Source organism: Pongo pygmaeus, chromosome 2 (genome assembly GCF_028885625.2).
Source record: "Pongo pygmaeus isolate AG05252 chromosome 2, NHGRI_mPonPyg2-v2.0_pri, whole genome shotgun sequence".
Lineage (NCBI taxonomy): Eukaryota > Metazoa > Chordata > Mammalia > Primates > Hominidae > Pongo > Pongo pygmaeus.
This window is the reverse complement of record NC_085930.1, coordinates 205,631,856-205,648,903: the sequence shown is the minus strand read 5'-3', so window position 1 is coordinate 205,648,903 and position 17,048 is coordinate 205,631,856. Positions and strand designations below refer to the sequence as shown.

At 45.9% G+C, this 17,048-nt stretch overlaps 1 protein-coding gene across 1 annotated transcript in view; it reads right to left on the bottom strand.

Moving 5' to 3' along the window:
* LOC129032991 (mucin-4-like) overlaps positions 1–13,142 on the bottom strand; it is a 29,528-nt gene extending 16,386 nt beyond the window's left edge. Inside the window, 11 exon segments of the mRNA XM_054480884.1 lie at positions 79–169; positions 656–847; positions 849–865; positions 1,218–1,337; positions 3,011–3,136; positions 3,284–3,463; positions 4,705–4,793; positions 6,994–7,124; positions 8,187–8,342; positions 8,441–8,596; positions 13,113–13,142. Of these exon segments, the coding sequence (XP_054336859.1) occupies positions 79–169; positions 656–847; positions 849–865; positions 1,218–1,337; positions 3,011–3,136; positions 3,284–3,463; positions 4,705–4,793; positions 6,994–7,124; positions 8,187–8,342; positions 8,441–8,596; positions 13,113–13,142 (1,288 nt within the window).
* Positions 13,143–17,048: the final 3,906 nt, after the last annotated feature.

The window sequence follows — 17,048 nt, the reverse complement described above, 5'->3', positions numbered from 1 at the left end:
CCTGCACCGCAACGCGGCTTCCCGCCCACCTCACTGCTCCCGGTGCGGGGAGGGGGCGGCCGGCGCTCCCCAGCCTACCTCCGCCGCCTTCATGGTCAGGCTGAAATGTCACAGTCTGGTTATCCAGCAGGACACGGATTGCGTCGTGAGGCTCAAGGGGCCATTGGACCTGGAAGGAGATGGGAGGGGGCCTGAGCCCGACCCGCAGGTGGAGCCGACGCCCAAGAAAGCGGCTGGGGGAGCCCCCGGGCTGGAAGCTGCGCCCTGGGCCGGGAGGAAGGCGCTGGAGGCCGCGGCCCAAGGTGATGCCAGCCGCCGTCTACCGTGTGCTCGGCAGGGCCAGGCATGGTTTTCGGATTATGCCCTTTAGCTCTTACAACAGCCCGTGACGCAGGTAATGTCATCCTCATTCTTACTAGGAGAAAACCAAGTTAAGTAGTTTCTTCGAAGCCAAACAGCTGGGAAACCGTGGGGCCAGAGCCCTAATCCACCATCCCCAGGATTTACTCCGGGACAGCTGCGTGGATGGGCTGTGTCCTCCCTCCCTCCTGCCCAGCTTCCCCTCCTTCGCTCTCTTCCTTCTCCTCGGCCTCAGTATGTGGCTGAAGGTCCCTGTGGGTGGAATGAAGGGAGGTCCCCGGCGCCCCTCACTCACCGTGACGGGGCCCAGGCTGCTGGAGCGGTACTGAGCCGCAAAGGCGATGAAGTTGGTGGCCTGGGCTGAGCCAGTCTGGGCGGTGCGGCCCTGCAGCAGGAAGGAGGAGTTCCCGTCCTGGGCCCCGACCAGCAGGAAGTCCCCCAGCCCATTGAAGGTGTAATTGACACCATCCAAGGTGGTGATGTGGGGGGTCCCCGAACATCCAGGCTGGAAGGAAAAAAGAGATGCCGCCTCAGCATGACAAATCATGCGTAGGGCCGAGGTTCCTCACTGCAGTCGGCTGGGGCACTTGTCCAGGCCGACTCAGCTGGGGAGATGTTCACGGAGCACAGAATCCTCCCCTCAAGCCTCCTTGCATTTTCGTGCCCCGCTATTCTCACTCCTTCCCCAACTCAGGTACAAAGCCCCTCCACTGACCGTCCGCCCATCACTGGCGTCATCTCCATCTTCCCTTGTGGTCACAGCTCTGCCCCTACTCCTCATCCAGACGCCACCTCCCGGAAGCCCAGAAGGTCCCCCTCCCCAGAGGCTCTTCCTGGGCCTGGGCCCTGTCGCTCACCGGGCCGTGGGGGCCTGTATGTAGCACAGCCCACGCGGGGCCGCCTCTGCTGGTACAGGGCACAGAGGTAGGGCTTGTCACTCCAGCGGCAGCACCAGCTCTGCGGCTCCAGTTCCTGGGCTGCGGAGAAGAGCAGTGAGTTGGGGAGGCTGAGGACCTGGAGAACCCAGCTGGAGAGCTTGGCAGGGCAGGGCGGTGTTGGTGGAGAGCTTGGCAGGGCAGGGCGGGGTGTTGGTGGAGAGCTTGGCAGGGCAGGGCGGGGTGTTGGTGGAGAGCTTGGCAGGGCAGGACGGTGTTGGTGGAGAGCTTGGCAGGGCAGGGCGGTGTTGGTGGAGAGCTTGGCAGGGCAGGACGGTGTTGGTGGAGAGCTTGGCAGGGCAGGGCGGTGTTGGTGGAGAGCTTGGCAGGGCAGGGCGGTGTTGGTGGAGAGCTTGGCAGGGCAGGACGGTGTTGGTGGAGAGCTTGGCAGGGCAGGGTGGGGTGTTGGTGGAGAGCTTGGCAGGGCAGGACGGTGTTGGTGGAGAGCTTGGCAGGGCAGGACGGTGTTGGTGGAGAGCTTGGCAGGGCAGGGCGGTGTTGGTGGAGAGCTTGGCAGGGCAGGACGGTGGTGTTGGTGGAGAGCTTGGCAGGGCAGGGCGGTGTTGGTGGAGAGCTTGGCAGGGCAGGGCGGTGTTGGTGGAGAGCTTGGCAGGGCAGGGCGGTGTTGGTGGAGAGCTTGGCAGGGCAGGGTGGGGTGTTCGTGGAGAGCTTGGCAGGGCAGGACGGTGTTGGTGGAGAGCTTGGCAGGGCAGGGTGGGGTGTTGGTGGAGAGCTTGGCAGGGCAGGGTGGGGTGTTGGTGGAGAGCTTGGCAGGGCAGGGTGGGGTGTTGGTGGAGAGCTTGGCAGGGCAGGACGGTGTTGGTGGAGAGCTTGGCAGGGCAGGACGGTGTTGGTGGAGAGCTTGGCAGGGCAGGGTGGGGTGTTGGTGGAGAGCTTGGCAGGGCAGGGCGGTGTTGGTGGAGAGCTTGGCAGGGCAGGACGGTGTTGGTGGAGAGCTTGGCAGGGCAGGGCGGGGTGTTGGTGGAGAGCTTGGCAGGGCAGGGCGGTGTTGGTGGAGAGCTTGGTAGGGCAGGGCGGTGTTGGTGGAGAGCTTGGCAGGGCAGGGCAGTGTTGGTGGCAAGAGCATGGCTTTGGAATCCAGCATGGCCCTTCTCATGACCTTGGGCAGTGGACAGGGTGCTGTCTCTTTTGCAGCATGGGGGCCACTGTGCAGCAGGGCGCATGGTAGCAGCTAAGCAAATTCCTGTGTTGAGGGTGGAGAGCCAAGTACTGCTGCTCTCAACGTGCTGGGAGTGGGGAGGGCACGGCTGACAGTCTGGGAACTGTGGAAACTGCCACGGGACAGGGGAGAGAAGGGGAGGACACAGACCACGTGACCCCACACCCCTGCGCTCTCCAGCTCCCTTGGAGCGTCTCTGTAGGAGCTGACTCTCAGTCTTCCCCCAAACATCCTGCTCATCTGGGTCTACAGGGACGGGGTCAGCCTAGGCGCTCTCTTCTTGCCTGGAGAGATGGCCCCACTCTGGCCTGGGGATGCGGAGCCAGGTATAGAGATGGGGAAAGAGGCACTCAGCTCATACATCCCCGAATGTCCGCTGGTGGGGATGTTGGAAGCTTCCTAACAGTTACCAGATCAGGAAGTGGAGGCCCAGAGAGGGGAAGGGTCTGGGAAGGAATGAGGACAAGAGGCTTCATGCTGAGGGTCCCCTGCTTGGCTGGGAGGGTGGGGTTGAGATCTCCACAGACTCACGCACCGAACTGCCAAGGACGCGGCACGTGCCAGCCTTCACGAAACTCTCCCCAGGGCCCGTAGCTGCAGCACACGCCTCCTCGCCAGGAGGTGAAGCTGCACAGCTGCCCGCTGCCGAGGCCCCAGCGACCTGAAACAAGTCCAGTCCCACTCAGGCCCAGGCCAGGGCTGCCAGGGACGGAGCGGGAACCAGCAGGGGCTGTTTCTGGGGAGAGGCTGAGGGCGTGAGCAGAGAGAGTGGTGGGTCGGCTTGTGCGGGGCGGGAAGGAGGTGTCACCTATGCTGACGGGTTGGAATCGTAAGTCCCGTCGTCCCTGCTGCCAGGAACAAGGGCAGGAGACCTGGTTCCAGCCCCAGCTGGGCCACCGAGGCTGGCTCTGCAGCCACTGCAGGCACTCGAGATGGTAGTTGGGCCTTTCTTCCTGGTGTAGCCTGTAGAACTGCAGTCCTCGGAGGCCTGAGGTTGGGGGATGCGGGGGAAAGGGCTTATCCCAGGGCTGGGGCTGCAGGCCCTGTCTTAGCTTTAGGGTCAACCAAAACTCACAAATGCACCCCCTCGTGCCACTTCTCACCTCTCTGGACCCAAGTCAGATGGGCAACAATTCCTCCCCCAAAGCCCCTCGCTTGACTTAGCGTCTGCTTCTGATGACCAAATGTGGTTGCCACAGAACAAATAGAACTGGATTTACACTTCACAGTTCACGTGGCTGGTTTCTAAGCCTAAAATGTCCTTCGTCCTATCACATTTTGGAAATTGTTATTTCTTTCCCATTGGGGCCTCTGGACTGAGTCATGGAGAAGGGCACCATCGTTTGCCTCTTGACGTTTGTCTTTCTACCCACATGAAAGCTCTTTGAGCGAAAACACAGTTGGTCTTTTTCCTTTGAAAATGTTTCTGGCCGTTAGCACAGTGTCCAGCACACGGCAGGTGCCCAGTAAATGATGACAATGAACGTGAGACTTCCGGGCCTCTTCTTGGTAGATTCTCTCTTTTTGAGATGGAGTCTCGCTCTGTCACCCAGGCTGGAGTGCAGTGGTGCGATCTCGGCTCGCTGCAACCTCCACCTCCCAGGTTCAAACAATTCTCCTGCCTCAGCCTCTTGAGTAGCTGGAGTTACAGGTGTGCGCCACAATGCCCGGCTAATTTTTGTATTTTTAATAGAGACGAGGTTTCACCATGTTGGCCAGGCTGGTCTCGAACTCCTGACCTCAAGTGATCCGCCCACCTCAGCCTCCCAAAGTGCTGAGATTACAGGTGTTGAGCCACAGCGCCCAGCCGGTAGATTTTCTTAAAGGATCTCACCTAGGTTCTCATTCCTGCTCTGGACAGGACACTTGGAGTATTGTCTGAACTGCCCATTCAAATCCCACCTCCCACAAGACCCTGTCCTCACTTCCAGGATCTGGGCTCCCCGAGAGCCCTCTTGGGCTGGTTCATCTGAGGGAGGAGATGTAGCCCCCTCCCTCAGAGGGGCTGTGCACAGACTGTGCCGTGTCCAGGGGTGCAGGAGGTGCCAGCTGCTCCCTGGGCGAATGCCACATCCCACCTAGACCTGTAGGAGGTTGGACTGTGTGGGGGAGGCCCTTCAGAATGGCCGTGATGTTAGGGAGGTGCCCTCTAGGACTGCGATGGTGTATGGGCTGGAGGACACGCGAGGGCTTGAGACCAGCTCAGGTGTGATAAGGTGGCACTTTTACCTGAGTTGGAATTCAGGAATCTATCAGGGCGATACCTCTCCCACACTGGCTGGGACATCAGTGGGCTGTTTTCGAAATAGCCATCTCCACTGCAAGAAAGGAGAGACTCTCAGGCCTCTGCCATGCACAGGCTCTTGCCTCGCGGTTGCAAGGCGTCTGTTCATCCCTCTAGCCGGTCAGCAGCTGGTCAACCAGCTAGGCAGGCAGTGGGTCAGTGGGTCAGCCAGCCCCCATCGTCGAGCCCCAGCACTGAGCAGGAGAGGGAACAAGATGGATGGGCAGAGGTAGGAGGCTCTAACCGATTCCACATCTGATCGCTAGCTGCAAGAAACTGGCAGGTCCGCTTGGTCATGAGACAGGGGCGTGAAAACAGCAGAGTTCAGGCCTCATTTCTGTTTGTTTCCCTTCAACAAGCAGAGGGTTTGGAGCGGGGCAGACTCTAGGGACAGTGTATTGTGATGGTTAAGAGCCAGTTTCTGGAGTTAGACAGTGATGGATTCAACTGCTGATCCCCACACTTACTAGCTTGGTGACCACGGACAAGTCACTGACCCTCTCTGATTCTTAGTTTTCACATCTGTATAAAAGGGATTACAGTAGCACCTACCTCACTGTATTGTGAGGATTAAATGCAGTAATATCTGCAAATCCCTCAGAATTGAGTGAGGCCTTGATACAACAGATGCTGCCACCGCTGCCACCACCACCACCACCACCACTTCCACCATCACCATCGCCACCACCAACACTACCACCACCACCACCACCGCCATCACCATCACCAACACTACCACCTCCACCACCACCATCACCATCACCAACACTACCACCACCATCACCACCATCACCATCACCAACACTACCACCACACCACTACCATTGCCATCACCAACACTACCACCACCACCATCACCATCACCACCATCACCACTACCATCACCACCACCATCACCACCACCACCATCACCAACACTACCACCACCACCACCGCCATCACCACCAACACTACCACCACCACCATCACCATCGCCACCACCGCCACCACCACCACCACCATCACCACCAACACCATCACCATCACCACCATCACCACCACCACCACCATCACCACCATCACCACCACCACCACCATCACCACCACCACCATCACCATCACCACCATCGCCACTGCCACTGCTGCCATTACTGCCACCACCACCACCACCAACAACAACACTACCACCATCACCACCACCACCATCGCCATCACCGTCCACAGGTGTGGGGTCCAAGCGCGGCTCAGGAAGGAGGAAAGCCTGGAGCGGCCGCCTGCAGCCCCACCCTGGGTGCCTGCTGCAGAGTGGGGACTCTTGGGCTTTTCCTCCTCTCTGACACGAGCAGGATGACGCACCCCCGCGTGACACCTTCCTCGGGTGTACTTGGACCGTGTGAAATTCCTAGGCAGTTGGGTAATTCCCCTCCTTTCTCCTTCATAGCACACCAAGAAACTAGTGAAAGCAGTGAAATCAAAGGGGTAACCTGAACACACTCAATGTAAGAGAAGACCATTTGCAGCAATTATCAAGAACAAAAGACGTGGCCTTCGTACTGATTGCCACACCCCAGCATATGGGAACAGAGATGGTGCACTGTTGCATCGGAGACAGCCTCCCACACACAGGAATCCACATTTCAACCGCCCACAGCCCCGTGCCTCCTCTCTCCCTTCACCACCGGCTCCATATAAGCTTTTGGGTGCCCCCTGGATAAGTGGGTAATTCTCAGGAAGTCAGGAAGGGAGATTCTAGCCTCAGGTGTCTGGGTTCAAATCTCCACGTTGCCACTTCCCAGCTCTGGGACTTTAGGCAAATTGCTAGTCTATTTGTATCTCAGTTTCCTGATCTGTAGAATGGGGATGATAAATAGTATCTGCCTCGTGGCGTGGCTGTGATCATGACATGCAATAATGTACATGAAGTGTTAGTGTCATCAGTCTTGGCTGTTATCACGATATTTGAGAAGGTAAGAGAGGCCAGCTAATGTCAGTGGAAATCAGGGAAGCCAAAGCTCTGGGAATTGTTACAACACACGGGGACTGGGATGGGAAAGGGCATGGCGGACAAATGGGTGATCTTGTCATGGGAAGCAGCCAGATGCCTGGCCCCAGCGGGAGCTGGAGTCAGCATGAGTCAGAAGCACCAGCCAGGAGGGTTCCCGCCTTGCCCCAGGATGGGAGTGTGTGTGCAGCAAAACCCGACTCTGCACCCCTCCCTGCCATCTGCTCAGTGCTGACAGCCCCTCCCATCCTACCTGGAGAAGCCTATGAGCACCAGGTTGCCTGAGTGCTGGGCCACATCCCACTGCATCCTACCGCTCTGGTAGAGAAACAGGGCATAGGACCTGCTCCCGTCCGTGGAGAGGATGGCTTGGTAGGTGTTGCTCTGGGGGTGGGTGGAAGCAAACACAGGGATGCCCATGAGAGATCCAGGGTCTCCTCTCTTATGTCCCCCCGCCTATCCCACAGACCTGCTCTGACATGGACAGCACCTGTTCCTGGTCTGCCCACAGCAAAGGCACGGGCCCAAAATGCTGGCAAGTTTTGGGTCAGTGAGGGCAGCTTTCACCCTGGGTGTGAACGCACTTACCACGGTGGATTTGCCTTATGGTGACTTTCTTCCAGGAGGGGAGATAAAGGGTTCTGGGTTACAATTCAGTTAGATGAGTGTTTGTTAGAGAAAGCTACCAGAACCTGGGATTAGCCAAGATACCAGAGAGCTAGAGAGGGGGCTTCATTAGCTCCCTCGTGGATATTTAAGGACGTTGCCCAAATTGTCTCCTCCACCTGAACAGCATGGATGACACTGGGGTTCACTGAAGGCGCACACATTGTCCACAGTAGGTGACCAGTGAACTTTTGTCAAGTGAATGAAGAAATGAGTGACTTTAGACCAGGCATAAGGAAGAACTTGGTGACTACAAGAGCGGGGTCCTCGGAGGGAGGACAGAGGAGATGGTGTGGCTCACCCTGTGCCCATTGGATGAGCCAGAGGCTGGAGTCACAAGAAGCTCCACTCAGGCCTGGCTTTGCCATTTGCCAGCGGCGTGACTTTGAACAAGTTACTTCACCTCTCTAACCATTGTCTCCCTCATCTGTGAAATGGGGATCATAATACCAGATTGAGCCACATGAAATTGCAAATAGCCAGACATTTTTGACTTAAAAAATGCCACTTGCTATGTTTCAGCCTAATAATACCCGGTTTGCTGGGCTGCTGTGAGGTCAAGCAGGCAAAGGGCTGAGGCAGGCCGGGCCCATGGTGAGTGCTCAGCCAACAGTGGTGGAAGTGAGGGGGTGGCAGTGTGGGGGTGGCATTGGGGGGGCTTGCTATAATTAGCAGTCTTTCCTAGAGCCAGAGAGGATTTTGGAAGAGTGGCCCCTGCCTAGGATTCTAGGATGTCTGACTCCCAGATGGTTCCCGGGAGCTGCCCGTGGGTCTACTCACCCCGAGGGTCCACTGGGCAGGATAGGCGTGGGCATTGACCCACGTGACCTTTAGGGTCCACCTGGCCTTGTAGCCCCCGTTGTTTGTGATCTTTCTAATCCAAGACTCGGCCTCCTGGACTAGCAGGCTGTGTTCACCATACAGCGTCTCGTATTCCTAGGAAAGGAGGGCAGATGAGAACAAGCCAACGAGGGTCCCACTCCTACACATGGACCCCCAGTTTCTGCCTGGGGACCCTGCCCACTTCAGCCCACCCACGTGGCCTGCTGTCCCCTGTCCCAGGCCTGCATTTTTGCCGTGAGCTCTTCTGAGGTGAAGTTCAATTCAAACTCGGGCTGTAGGAAGGCCTGCAGTGTGCAGAATACACGGTCGTGGCCCAGACGTCCAGAGAATGTAAAATGGTACAGCCACTGCAGAGAGCAGTATGACAGTTCCTCAAAAAAATTAAAACATACTAGCCATATAATCCAACAATTCCTCTCCTGGTTATATACTCAAAATATTTGAAAGTAATATTTCAAAGTGATATTTGTATACCATGTTCATAGCATCATTCACAGTTACTAAAATGTGGAGAAAACTCTAATGAATGATTGAATTGAAAAATGGTATATACATACAATGGTATATCATTTAGGCTTAAAAAGGAAAGAAATTCTGACATATGCTACCACATTAATGAAACTTGAGCACATTATGCTAAGTGAAATAAGCAAGTCACAGAAAAGATATATACTGGATGATTTCACTCATATGAAGTATTTAGTGTAGTCAACATTATAAAGACATAAGGTAGAACTGTGGTTGCCAGGGCCTAGGCACTGGGGTAGTGGGGTAATGGGTTAATGAGGAATTATTATTTAATGTGCAGAGAGCTTCAGTTTTGCAAGATGGAAAGAGTTCTGGAGATTAATCATGGTGATAGTTGCACAATATTAAGATACTTAATACCACTGAACTGTATATTTAATAATGGTAAAGACAGTAAATTTTATGTTATGTGTATTCTTACACAATAAAAACTTGGGGAAAAAATGAAGACAAAATAAAAACTTTTTTAAAAAAATGACATTATATGACTCTGATGTGATGTAATAAAGAAAACACACCATAATCTCTATATATTCTTAGTAAAAATATTCTAAATATTTTCATAAATAAAATATAAAAATTAAAATGGGGCTTATTCTGTGAAACCATTGGTGTAAATTCTTAAAAAAAGCAATAGAGTCATTATAAAAAGTAAAGTGTGGCTAACTTTCCAGATTAAATGAGACAAAAGAAACATTAATGTCTAATGAGACATTAAGTGTCATGATGTCTACAATATGAAAACTTGTCAACAAATGGTAAATATTTGGGTGATGTGTATATAAAAGCCCATTTCAATCTTCATGTATATTTTCCCAGTTTAAATATTTTCAAAATCAGAATTTGGTGGGAAATTTTAAGATATTAAATATCTAGTGCAAAAGCATGAATATTTAAAATACATTTCTATTTGGAATAAGGGCTTAATTACAACATAAATAAAGTGATACTTTAAAAGTGTATCTTATGTATTGCATGCATTTCTGATGGTATCTAATGACAAATAATAAGGTTATATTCTCATCAAGAGTTTTAATTCTATTCAAGTCTTCTCTGAACGGTATTTTGTTGTTCAAAATAAATAAATTGAAAGAACATCCTATAACAGATTATATAAAAAATAAATATAAAATACCTTTTAATATGTATGAATGTTATATATGTGTGTGTGTGTTTGTTTTATATGCATGTATGTGTGTGTATGTATGTGTATGTATATCATATCAGAAAAAAATTTGGTCACATGTTCCAGCAAATGTTTGATTTTGTTGACTAGTGATGGTGTTAAATCATTTTCAGATATTTTATGGCATGTAAATGTTGTTGCCCTGGGGCATCCAACTGATGCTATTGAAATTTCCGAGCTTCAATGAAGGTGTGTTCATCCTGTAGAATTAGCAATTTATTGATTGAATATAATTGTTAACCACGGGATTATGGACTTGCAATCTAAGCATTTTTTAAAAGGAAGCACATTTTATTAATTTCATTAGTGCCTGATTGGTCTTCTTGATCATGTTAGTGTTTTATGTAGTGGAGGTCTCAATTAAGGAAGAAGGGCTGTGAATGAAATTTTCCTGTCACATATAACATTGTAAAAATAAAAAGTGATAAATAACATTGCATATAATAAAACCTATGGCCAGAATACCCCTCTGTCGATGCAAGAATGGAATAATATTGGAGGGCTGAGTAATATTTGAGGGGTGAGATAATATTGGAATATTTAAGAAAAATGCCTAAGAAAGATCCCATCTCTCTTATTGTTTAGTACTCTCCATCTCACAGCACTTCACTGTTGAAACCACAGTATGACCTCATTAAGTGTGGCTATACAGGAGGAAGTCCTCAGTTTAAATATTCAAAGTTTTTCTCCATTTTTATTTTATATGAATAGTGTTAATATAGGAGTGGATAATATAGTCCCCTATAATATAATATGGGAGTCTTAATATGGGATCTCTGTTGCCAAAATGAACAAAGTGAACTTCCTGGTTCATGGTTATATGGGAATCATAGCAGACCAAAAAATGGCAGGTGAAGACTATGTAGATAGACCCGAGGGCATCCACAGTAACAAGGGCTGATGTAGAGCTGTCACAGCCCAGGAGACACCATAAATATGTACAATTAATACAAAAATAAGACTAATATAAAAAAAGTTTGGGAATTGGCATGAGATATGCCACCAGTGACAGCATGGGGTGATATAAGCAGGTATCAACTAAGAGCAAAATCTGGACTAGTGATTTCTAATCAGAGGCTACTGAGGATATCACTGTTACTTGACCCCCATAAGTTCAAATAATTCACATGAGTCTGCTGTGAATCCACTTCATATCTTGGAAATTAGCAATAAAGTACGTATGGAAAATGCTCTTTTGAAAGAACATTTCATTTAACAGAAACTGCATTACTTATGAGTATATAAAAATTATTAAATTAGAATGATTTTTCTGGATTTTAACAAATCCCCATCTCTCTTATCATAGTGAGGATTTTTAATGGAGAAGAATGACTTACAAGGAAATAAAACAAGGAAGGAATAAAATGAGTTATCTTTATATCTGAATATAGTGTCAGTAAATTTGAGACCACACATAAACAATGTAAAGTGTGTATAAGATAGAAAAAACTATACTAAAGAGATATAAATTATCTCTATGGAAAGATCGAGGTAAATTTTATATGCACACACACACACACACACACACAAACCACTTGAATAAGATTATTGAATGAACATTCATCAGATGCCACTAACTAGGGGGAACATTATACAAAGTAACCAGGATGTCCAATGTCACTGTATCATTATATATTCTAGAGGTTTGGGAGAAACAAGAGGTTTTAGAATCACATAAGTTTGAAGTGCAAATAAAAGGATGATGAAAGATTGGACTTGAGAAATAGAAAGAATTAGGTCATGGATTGTCTACTAAAATGTTTTCTTAAAAGGGAGGGCTATGATTTGATATGTGTTTTGGTTTGATCGCTCTCTTAGCAGTATGAAAAATTCATGTAAAGGTGGAAGATACATTGAGCAGAGAGATTACTTATGAAATATTTGTAGTAATCCTGGAGATTCAAGATGAAGATCTGCTGAAAGTAAATTGTTAATGGCAGGAATCCATAGGTGAAAAGAAATTTGAAAAATACTTGAGAGTTAAATTGATAGTATTCAGTAAATGGTTGGCCAAGGTTACTGAGGGAAAAAGTGAAGAGATGGACTCATCCTTAAATATATATGTTTATAATTGGGTGAGCACTGGTGCCATGTATAAAGTTAGAAAAAGCAGGGGTGAAGTGGGTTTGAGTGAGGGATCAAATAGAGGAAATGATGAGCTCAGTTTTTAAGTTGAATTCATTTTCACTAGCACATCAAAGAGGAAATGTCTTACAACAAATATTCTCTTCAGAAACTCAAAAGTAGAGATTTGAATGTGCTGGTCAGTGACTTACCTATCTACCATCCTCTTGTGCTTCTAAGCTGTCTGAGGAAGATTAATATTTCATTAATCTTTGAAACACTAAATGACTTAAATGTCACATTATAAGTAGTAGGAAGTAGTAGGTTCTCATGATTTCTTTTTATCTTTTTTTTTTTTTTTTTTTTTTTTTTTAGATGGTGTCTCACTCTTTTGCCAGACTGGAGTGCAGTGGCACGATCTCGGCTCACTGCAACCTCTGCCTACTGGCTTCAAGCGATTCTCCTGCCTCAGCCTCCCGAGTAGCTGGGACTACAAGCGTGCACCACCACGCCCAGCTAATTTTTGTATTTTTAGTAGAGACGGGGTTTCACCATGTTGGGCAGGATGGTCTCAATCTCTTGACCTCGTGATCTGCCCGCCTTGGCTTCCCAAAGTGCTGTGATTATAGGCATGAGCCACCGCACCCAACCGTGATTTCTTTCTTAATCAAAGAAATAAGTGAGAATGAACTCAAGCTGTCTGATAAACTTTTGTGACATTCCTATACTTTCTGTTTTGTAGAACTTGGGAAAACTTAAAGTTTTAAATTTGCACAGAATGCTTAGACACCTATTAATCTATTTGAGTGAGATATTTATGATTCCCCAGTTATAATATTAAAGGTAAACTCAAGGGAAAACTAGAACCACTCTTCTTTTTAGTCTTTGGCAGCAGGTAGACTTATGAACACTTATTTATTTGCAAAAAGAAAGTTTGCACTCCTTCCATTATATTAAAACTAATGTAGATATTTATATGATTTGGAGGAATCTAAACATCAGGATTTGGATTCCGTTTTAGCTGGGACAAGACATGAAATAAATATTGAAATTATTATAATATCCATCTTTTCTGAGTGGGTTACATTGAGAAAATGCTTTTTCTTTTCATTCATTTCGATTAACTAACAATCTTACCAGAAGTGGAATGTGATAGCAAATACATCAGTATACTCAACTCAAATCTTTAATATTATTCTTTACACAAATAGTTTGTAATGTCAAAAAAATCACTTTCGTGACATGAGCTAAAAAGAATAACAAAAGCACTAAAATGAAAGCCATCATTCCACTGAGTTAGACAGAAATTCATTGAACTCGTTAGGATTCTGTCTGAAATAACTGCACTCCATTTGTTAATAGGCGTGTGAGTTCTTTTATAGGCTGTAAATTTTAAAACTGTTCCACTGACAGTTCAACATTCACAAAACTAGCTCTAGTTCTATCAACTCACTGCATGAACTGTAAATTTACATTTGGCAAGCAGCAGAAATTGCTTTACCTACAGTGAGTATTCTGAAATGTAATTTAAGACATGGTGTTCAGTCTTCTGTTTGTTAATAGCATCTACTGAGAAATAACTTATATTGAGAAGCCAAACAACTGGAATTTATTTCATGCTCTATAATTTTATGAGAAACAAATGATAATAAACAGACTGATAGCATGACTATATTCACAAAAGCAACTTAGAGATTACAGTCAGTATAAATACTATATTAATAATCATATCTTTTACAGTAAGACACTTGATGTATATAGAATAAATCCATACTTATTAAAGGTAACATATTAAACTCTCAGAAGAAGAGAGCTTATTTGCAAAGTTTAGATTCTGGAGCTTAACTACTAGAATTTCAATCATTAGTATTCACCATATTTGTAATATTAAATGCAGACTGTGTTAATCTAGCTACAAAAGAAACAGGAACCCTACACATTAGGGTGTTGGTTAATTCTCTTTTCATTACAAATATCTATTTAATTGTACAATATAAAGTTTTAAAGAGCTGCTTATTATTCTCCCCATTTTATAGATGAGAAAACTAACACATTCAGTGATGAAGAAACATGCCTAAGTTTACCAACCAGTAAGTATTAAACTCATGTTATCAAACCAGTTAATTCTCCACAGATGCCAACGATATTTATTCTATTAAGAATTCTGTTCTAAATGTATTACTGTAGAAGAAAAAATATCTTAGGATGATCTAGCAGTCTTATTGGACTCACTAAAAGAAGGTTACAGTATCTAACTTTTAAGATAATATAATCTGAACTGATAATTATAAATGTCATTTCTTTACCTAAAGATATCACCAAAATATGTTTTGGACTCTTAGCTGACTAGACATTAAATGCAGAGTTCGCTTAGGCCCCATGTACTAGAAAATATCATGTCATTCTAGATAGTCATTGTCATTATTATTCTTAGAGTTTACCTAATAGTCGTTTAAAAATATGTAAGCTTGCATTTTTAACCTTCTTTTATTGGAGTTAATAAGTGAGGGTTTGGGGTTCATTGCACTGATGTAGCTCTCCTTCCCGGATCATTTGTCAAAACTCTTATGTGTATTTATTACTTATATGTGTAAATGAATATTTCTGTGGCCAGCCAGCCATGGAATACATGTCCAGCCTGTAGGTTCTCTATGGTTGTTTAGTAAATCTTAACACATGTTTTTGTTTACCTGTTTGTTTTAGTTTCCTACAGATGCTTTGAATCATGGACTTGCTTATGTTTCATGAATTGAAAGATGAAAATTTTATAGTAAAATATCTGTATTGCTTCCCTATAACAATTATTCTAGACTTTCAAAATGCCTTTTTGTACTTTTCTTATATCTGACTTAATCTTATTTCTTACATCCTCTTCCTTTGGCTTTAATATCTACTTAACCAATATCTTTGATATCTGTTTTTGTTCATGGTAATGAATGAGTTCTTTAATTTGTATAAATAAAGACTGGTATTTACATGTGTATTGCAAATAAGGAAACAAAGCAAAGCAAATCACAGGATACATTTTAGGGTATTTAAGTTTCAGAGTCAGGGCCAAAGGAAGTTTAACCAAAACAGATATAATAAAAATTGGCATATCCTAAGACCATCAATGGTGATATATTTAGTAATACTTACTAAATACTTAACTATGCATACTTATGGGTACAGTACATTTATTATAAAAGATGAACGAAATATCTGAATTTGAAATACATACTATTTAGAAGAGTATTTGTAACCCTATTAAAGATATATTTGCATGATTTGAATGCTTTTCTTATGGCAGGCAGGAATAAAAGCTGTGAATAAAGTCTGAAAAGCATAATGACTGACTCTAACACATACAGGATACTACGTTACAGGACCACAGCAGAGAGGAATGATGGAAGCAGGTATGTGAATGGAACCTGTTGTGGAAGGCACTGGCAACCTCTCTCCATAAAATGAAAATGTGTACCATCTTAAGTGTAGTGGATTGCTGATTACTGAGCAATTACTGTGAATCACTGACTCAGAGCTCAGATTTGGTTGTTGCTGTTATTGTTTGTCTTTTTGTTGTGCATGCTGAAATACTTCCATATCCAACTGCTTTGAGGCAGAAGTAGTAAGCCTTGCTAGTGTGACATATTTTTTTCTATTTGTAAACATTATATTGAAGTATCATAAACCATGCAGAGAGGTACACAAATCATAGGTGTTGTCTTCAATGAATTTTCACCAACTGATGTTTCCATGTAACTAGCATTTAGATTTTTAAAAAGAAAACATAAACAGGACCACAGATAACTGCTTTGCCTCTTTCAGACACTAAACCCTCTAAGGAGAATCCGACTGACTTCTAGCACCATAGACACATTTTACCAGGTTCTGGATTTTATATAAATAAACTTATACAGCATATACTCTTATTTCTACTTCTCTTGTTCAACATGGTGTTTTTCAGTTTCATCCATATTATCTTATATATAGTTTGAAATAACTCATTCTCAATGTTCACAATAGAACTTTCTGCAGTATTGGAGTACTTCTATTTCTGACTTGTCATATTGATGCTGTAATATAACAGTAGCCATTATTCACATACGGGTACTTAGTACTTAAAATATGATTAGTGTTAGTACTTAAAATATGATTAGTGCAAATGAGCAGATAAGCATTCCAAACAATATACCATTCATTCTTATGTAGAATACTATTTGGGTAGTTTCATGTTTATACTGTTTGGAATTCTATAATTCTGCATTATATTTATATGTCTTTTTGTTTTGAGACGGAGTCTCATTCTGTCATTCAGGCTGGAGTGCAGGATGCGATCTCGGCTCTGAAAGATTCTCCCCGGGGCCTGAAAGCTTAAGGGAATGGATAACTGCCCCCTCCTCAGGCCCAGTCCCAAGGCGCAAGACCACTTGTGCCAGCAGAGTGCGTCAGCAAGATAGCAGAAGCAGGAAGAGAGCTGGATAGCAGAAGCAGGAAGATACATACCCCCTGAAGATCCAGAGGGAGGCTGTCCGGGTACTACGTAGCAGTCACGTCAGACTGGGACACTTCCTGTTTACAGTGGACTATAAAACCCATGCCCCGTCCTCACTTGGGGCTGATGCCCTTTTAGACCCCAGCGCGCTTGCGCCCAGGCGCTCATGAAAACAGCGTGTTGCTCCACATTGCCTCGTGTTGTTTGTTGGCACACTCTCAGGGTTCGAAATGATACAAGAACCTTGCAGGCTCACTGCAACCTCTGCCTCCCAGGTTCAAGTGATTTTCCTGTCTCAGCCTCCCAAGTAGCTGGGATTGCAGGTGTGCACCACCATGCCAAGCTAATTTTGTATTTTTATTAGAGACGGGCTTTCACCATGTTGACCAGGCTGATCTCGAACTCCTGACCTCAGGTGATCTGCCCGCCTTGGCCTCCCAATATGTTGGGATTACAGGCGTGAGCCACTGCACCTGGCCTATTTTTATATTTCTTTTGGGGAAAATATGTATATATTTCCATTAAGTACTTATGTAGCAGTCATATT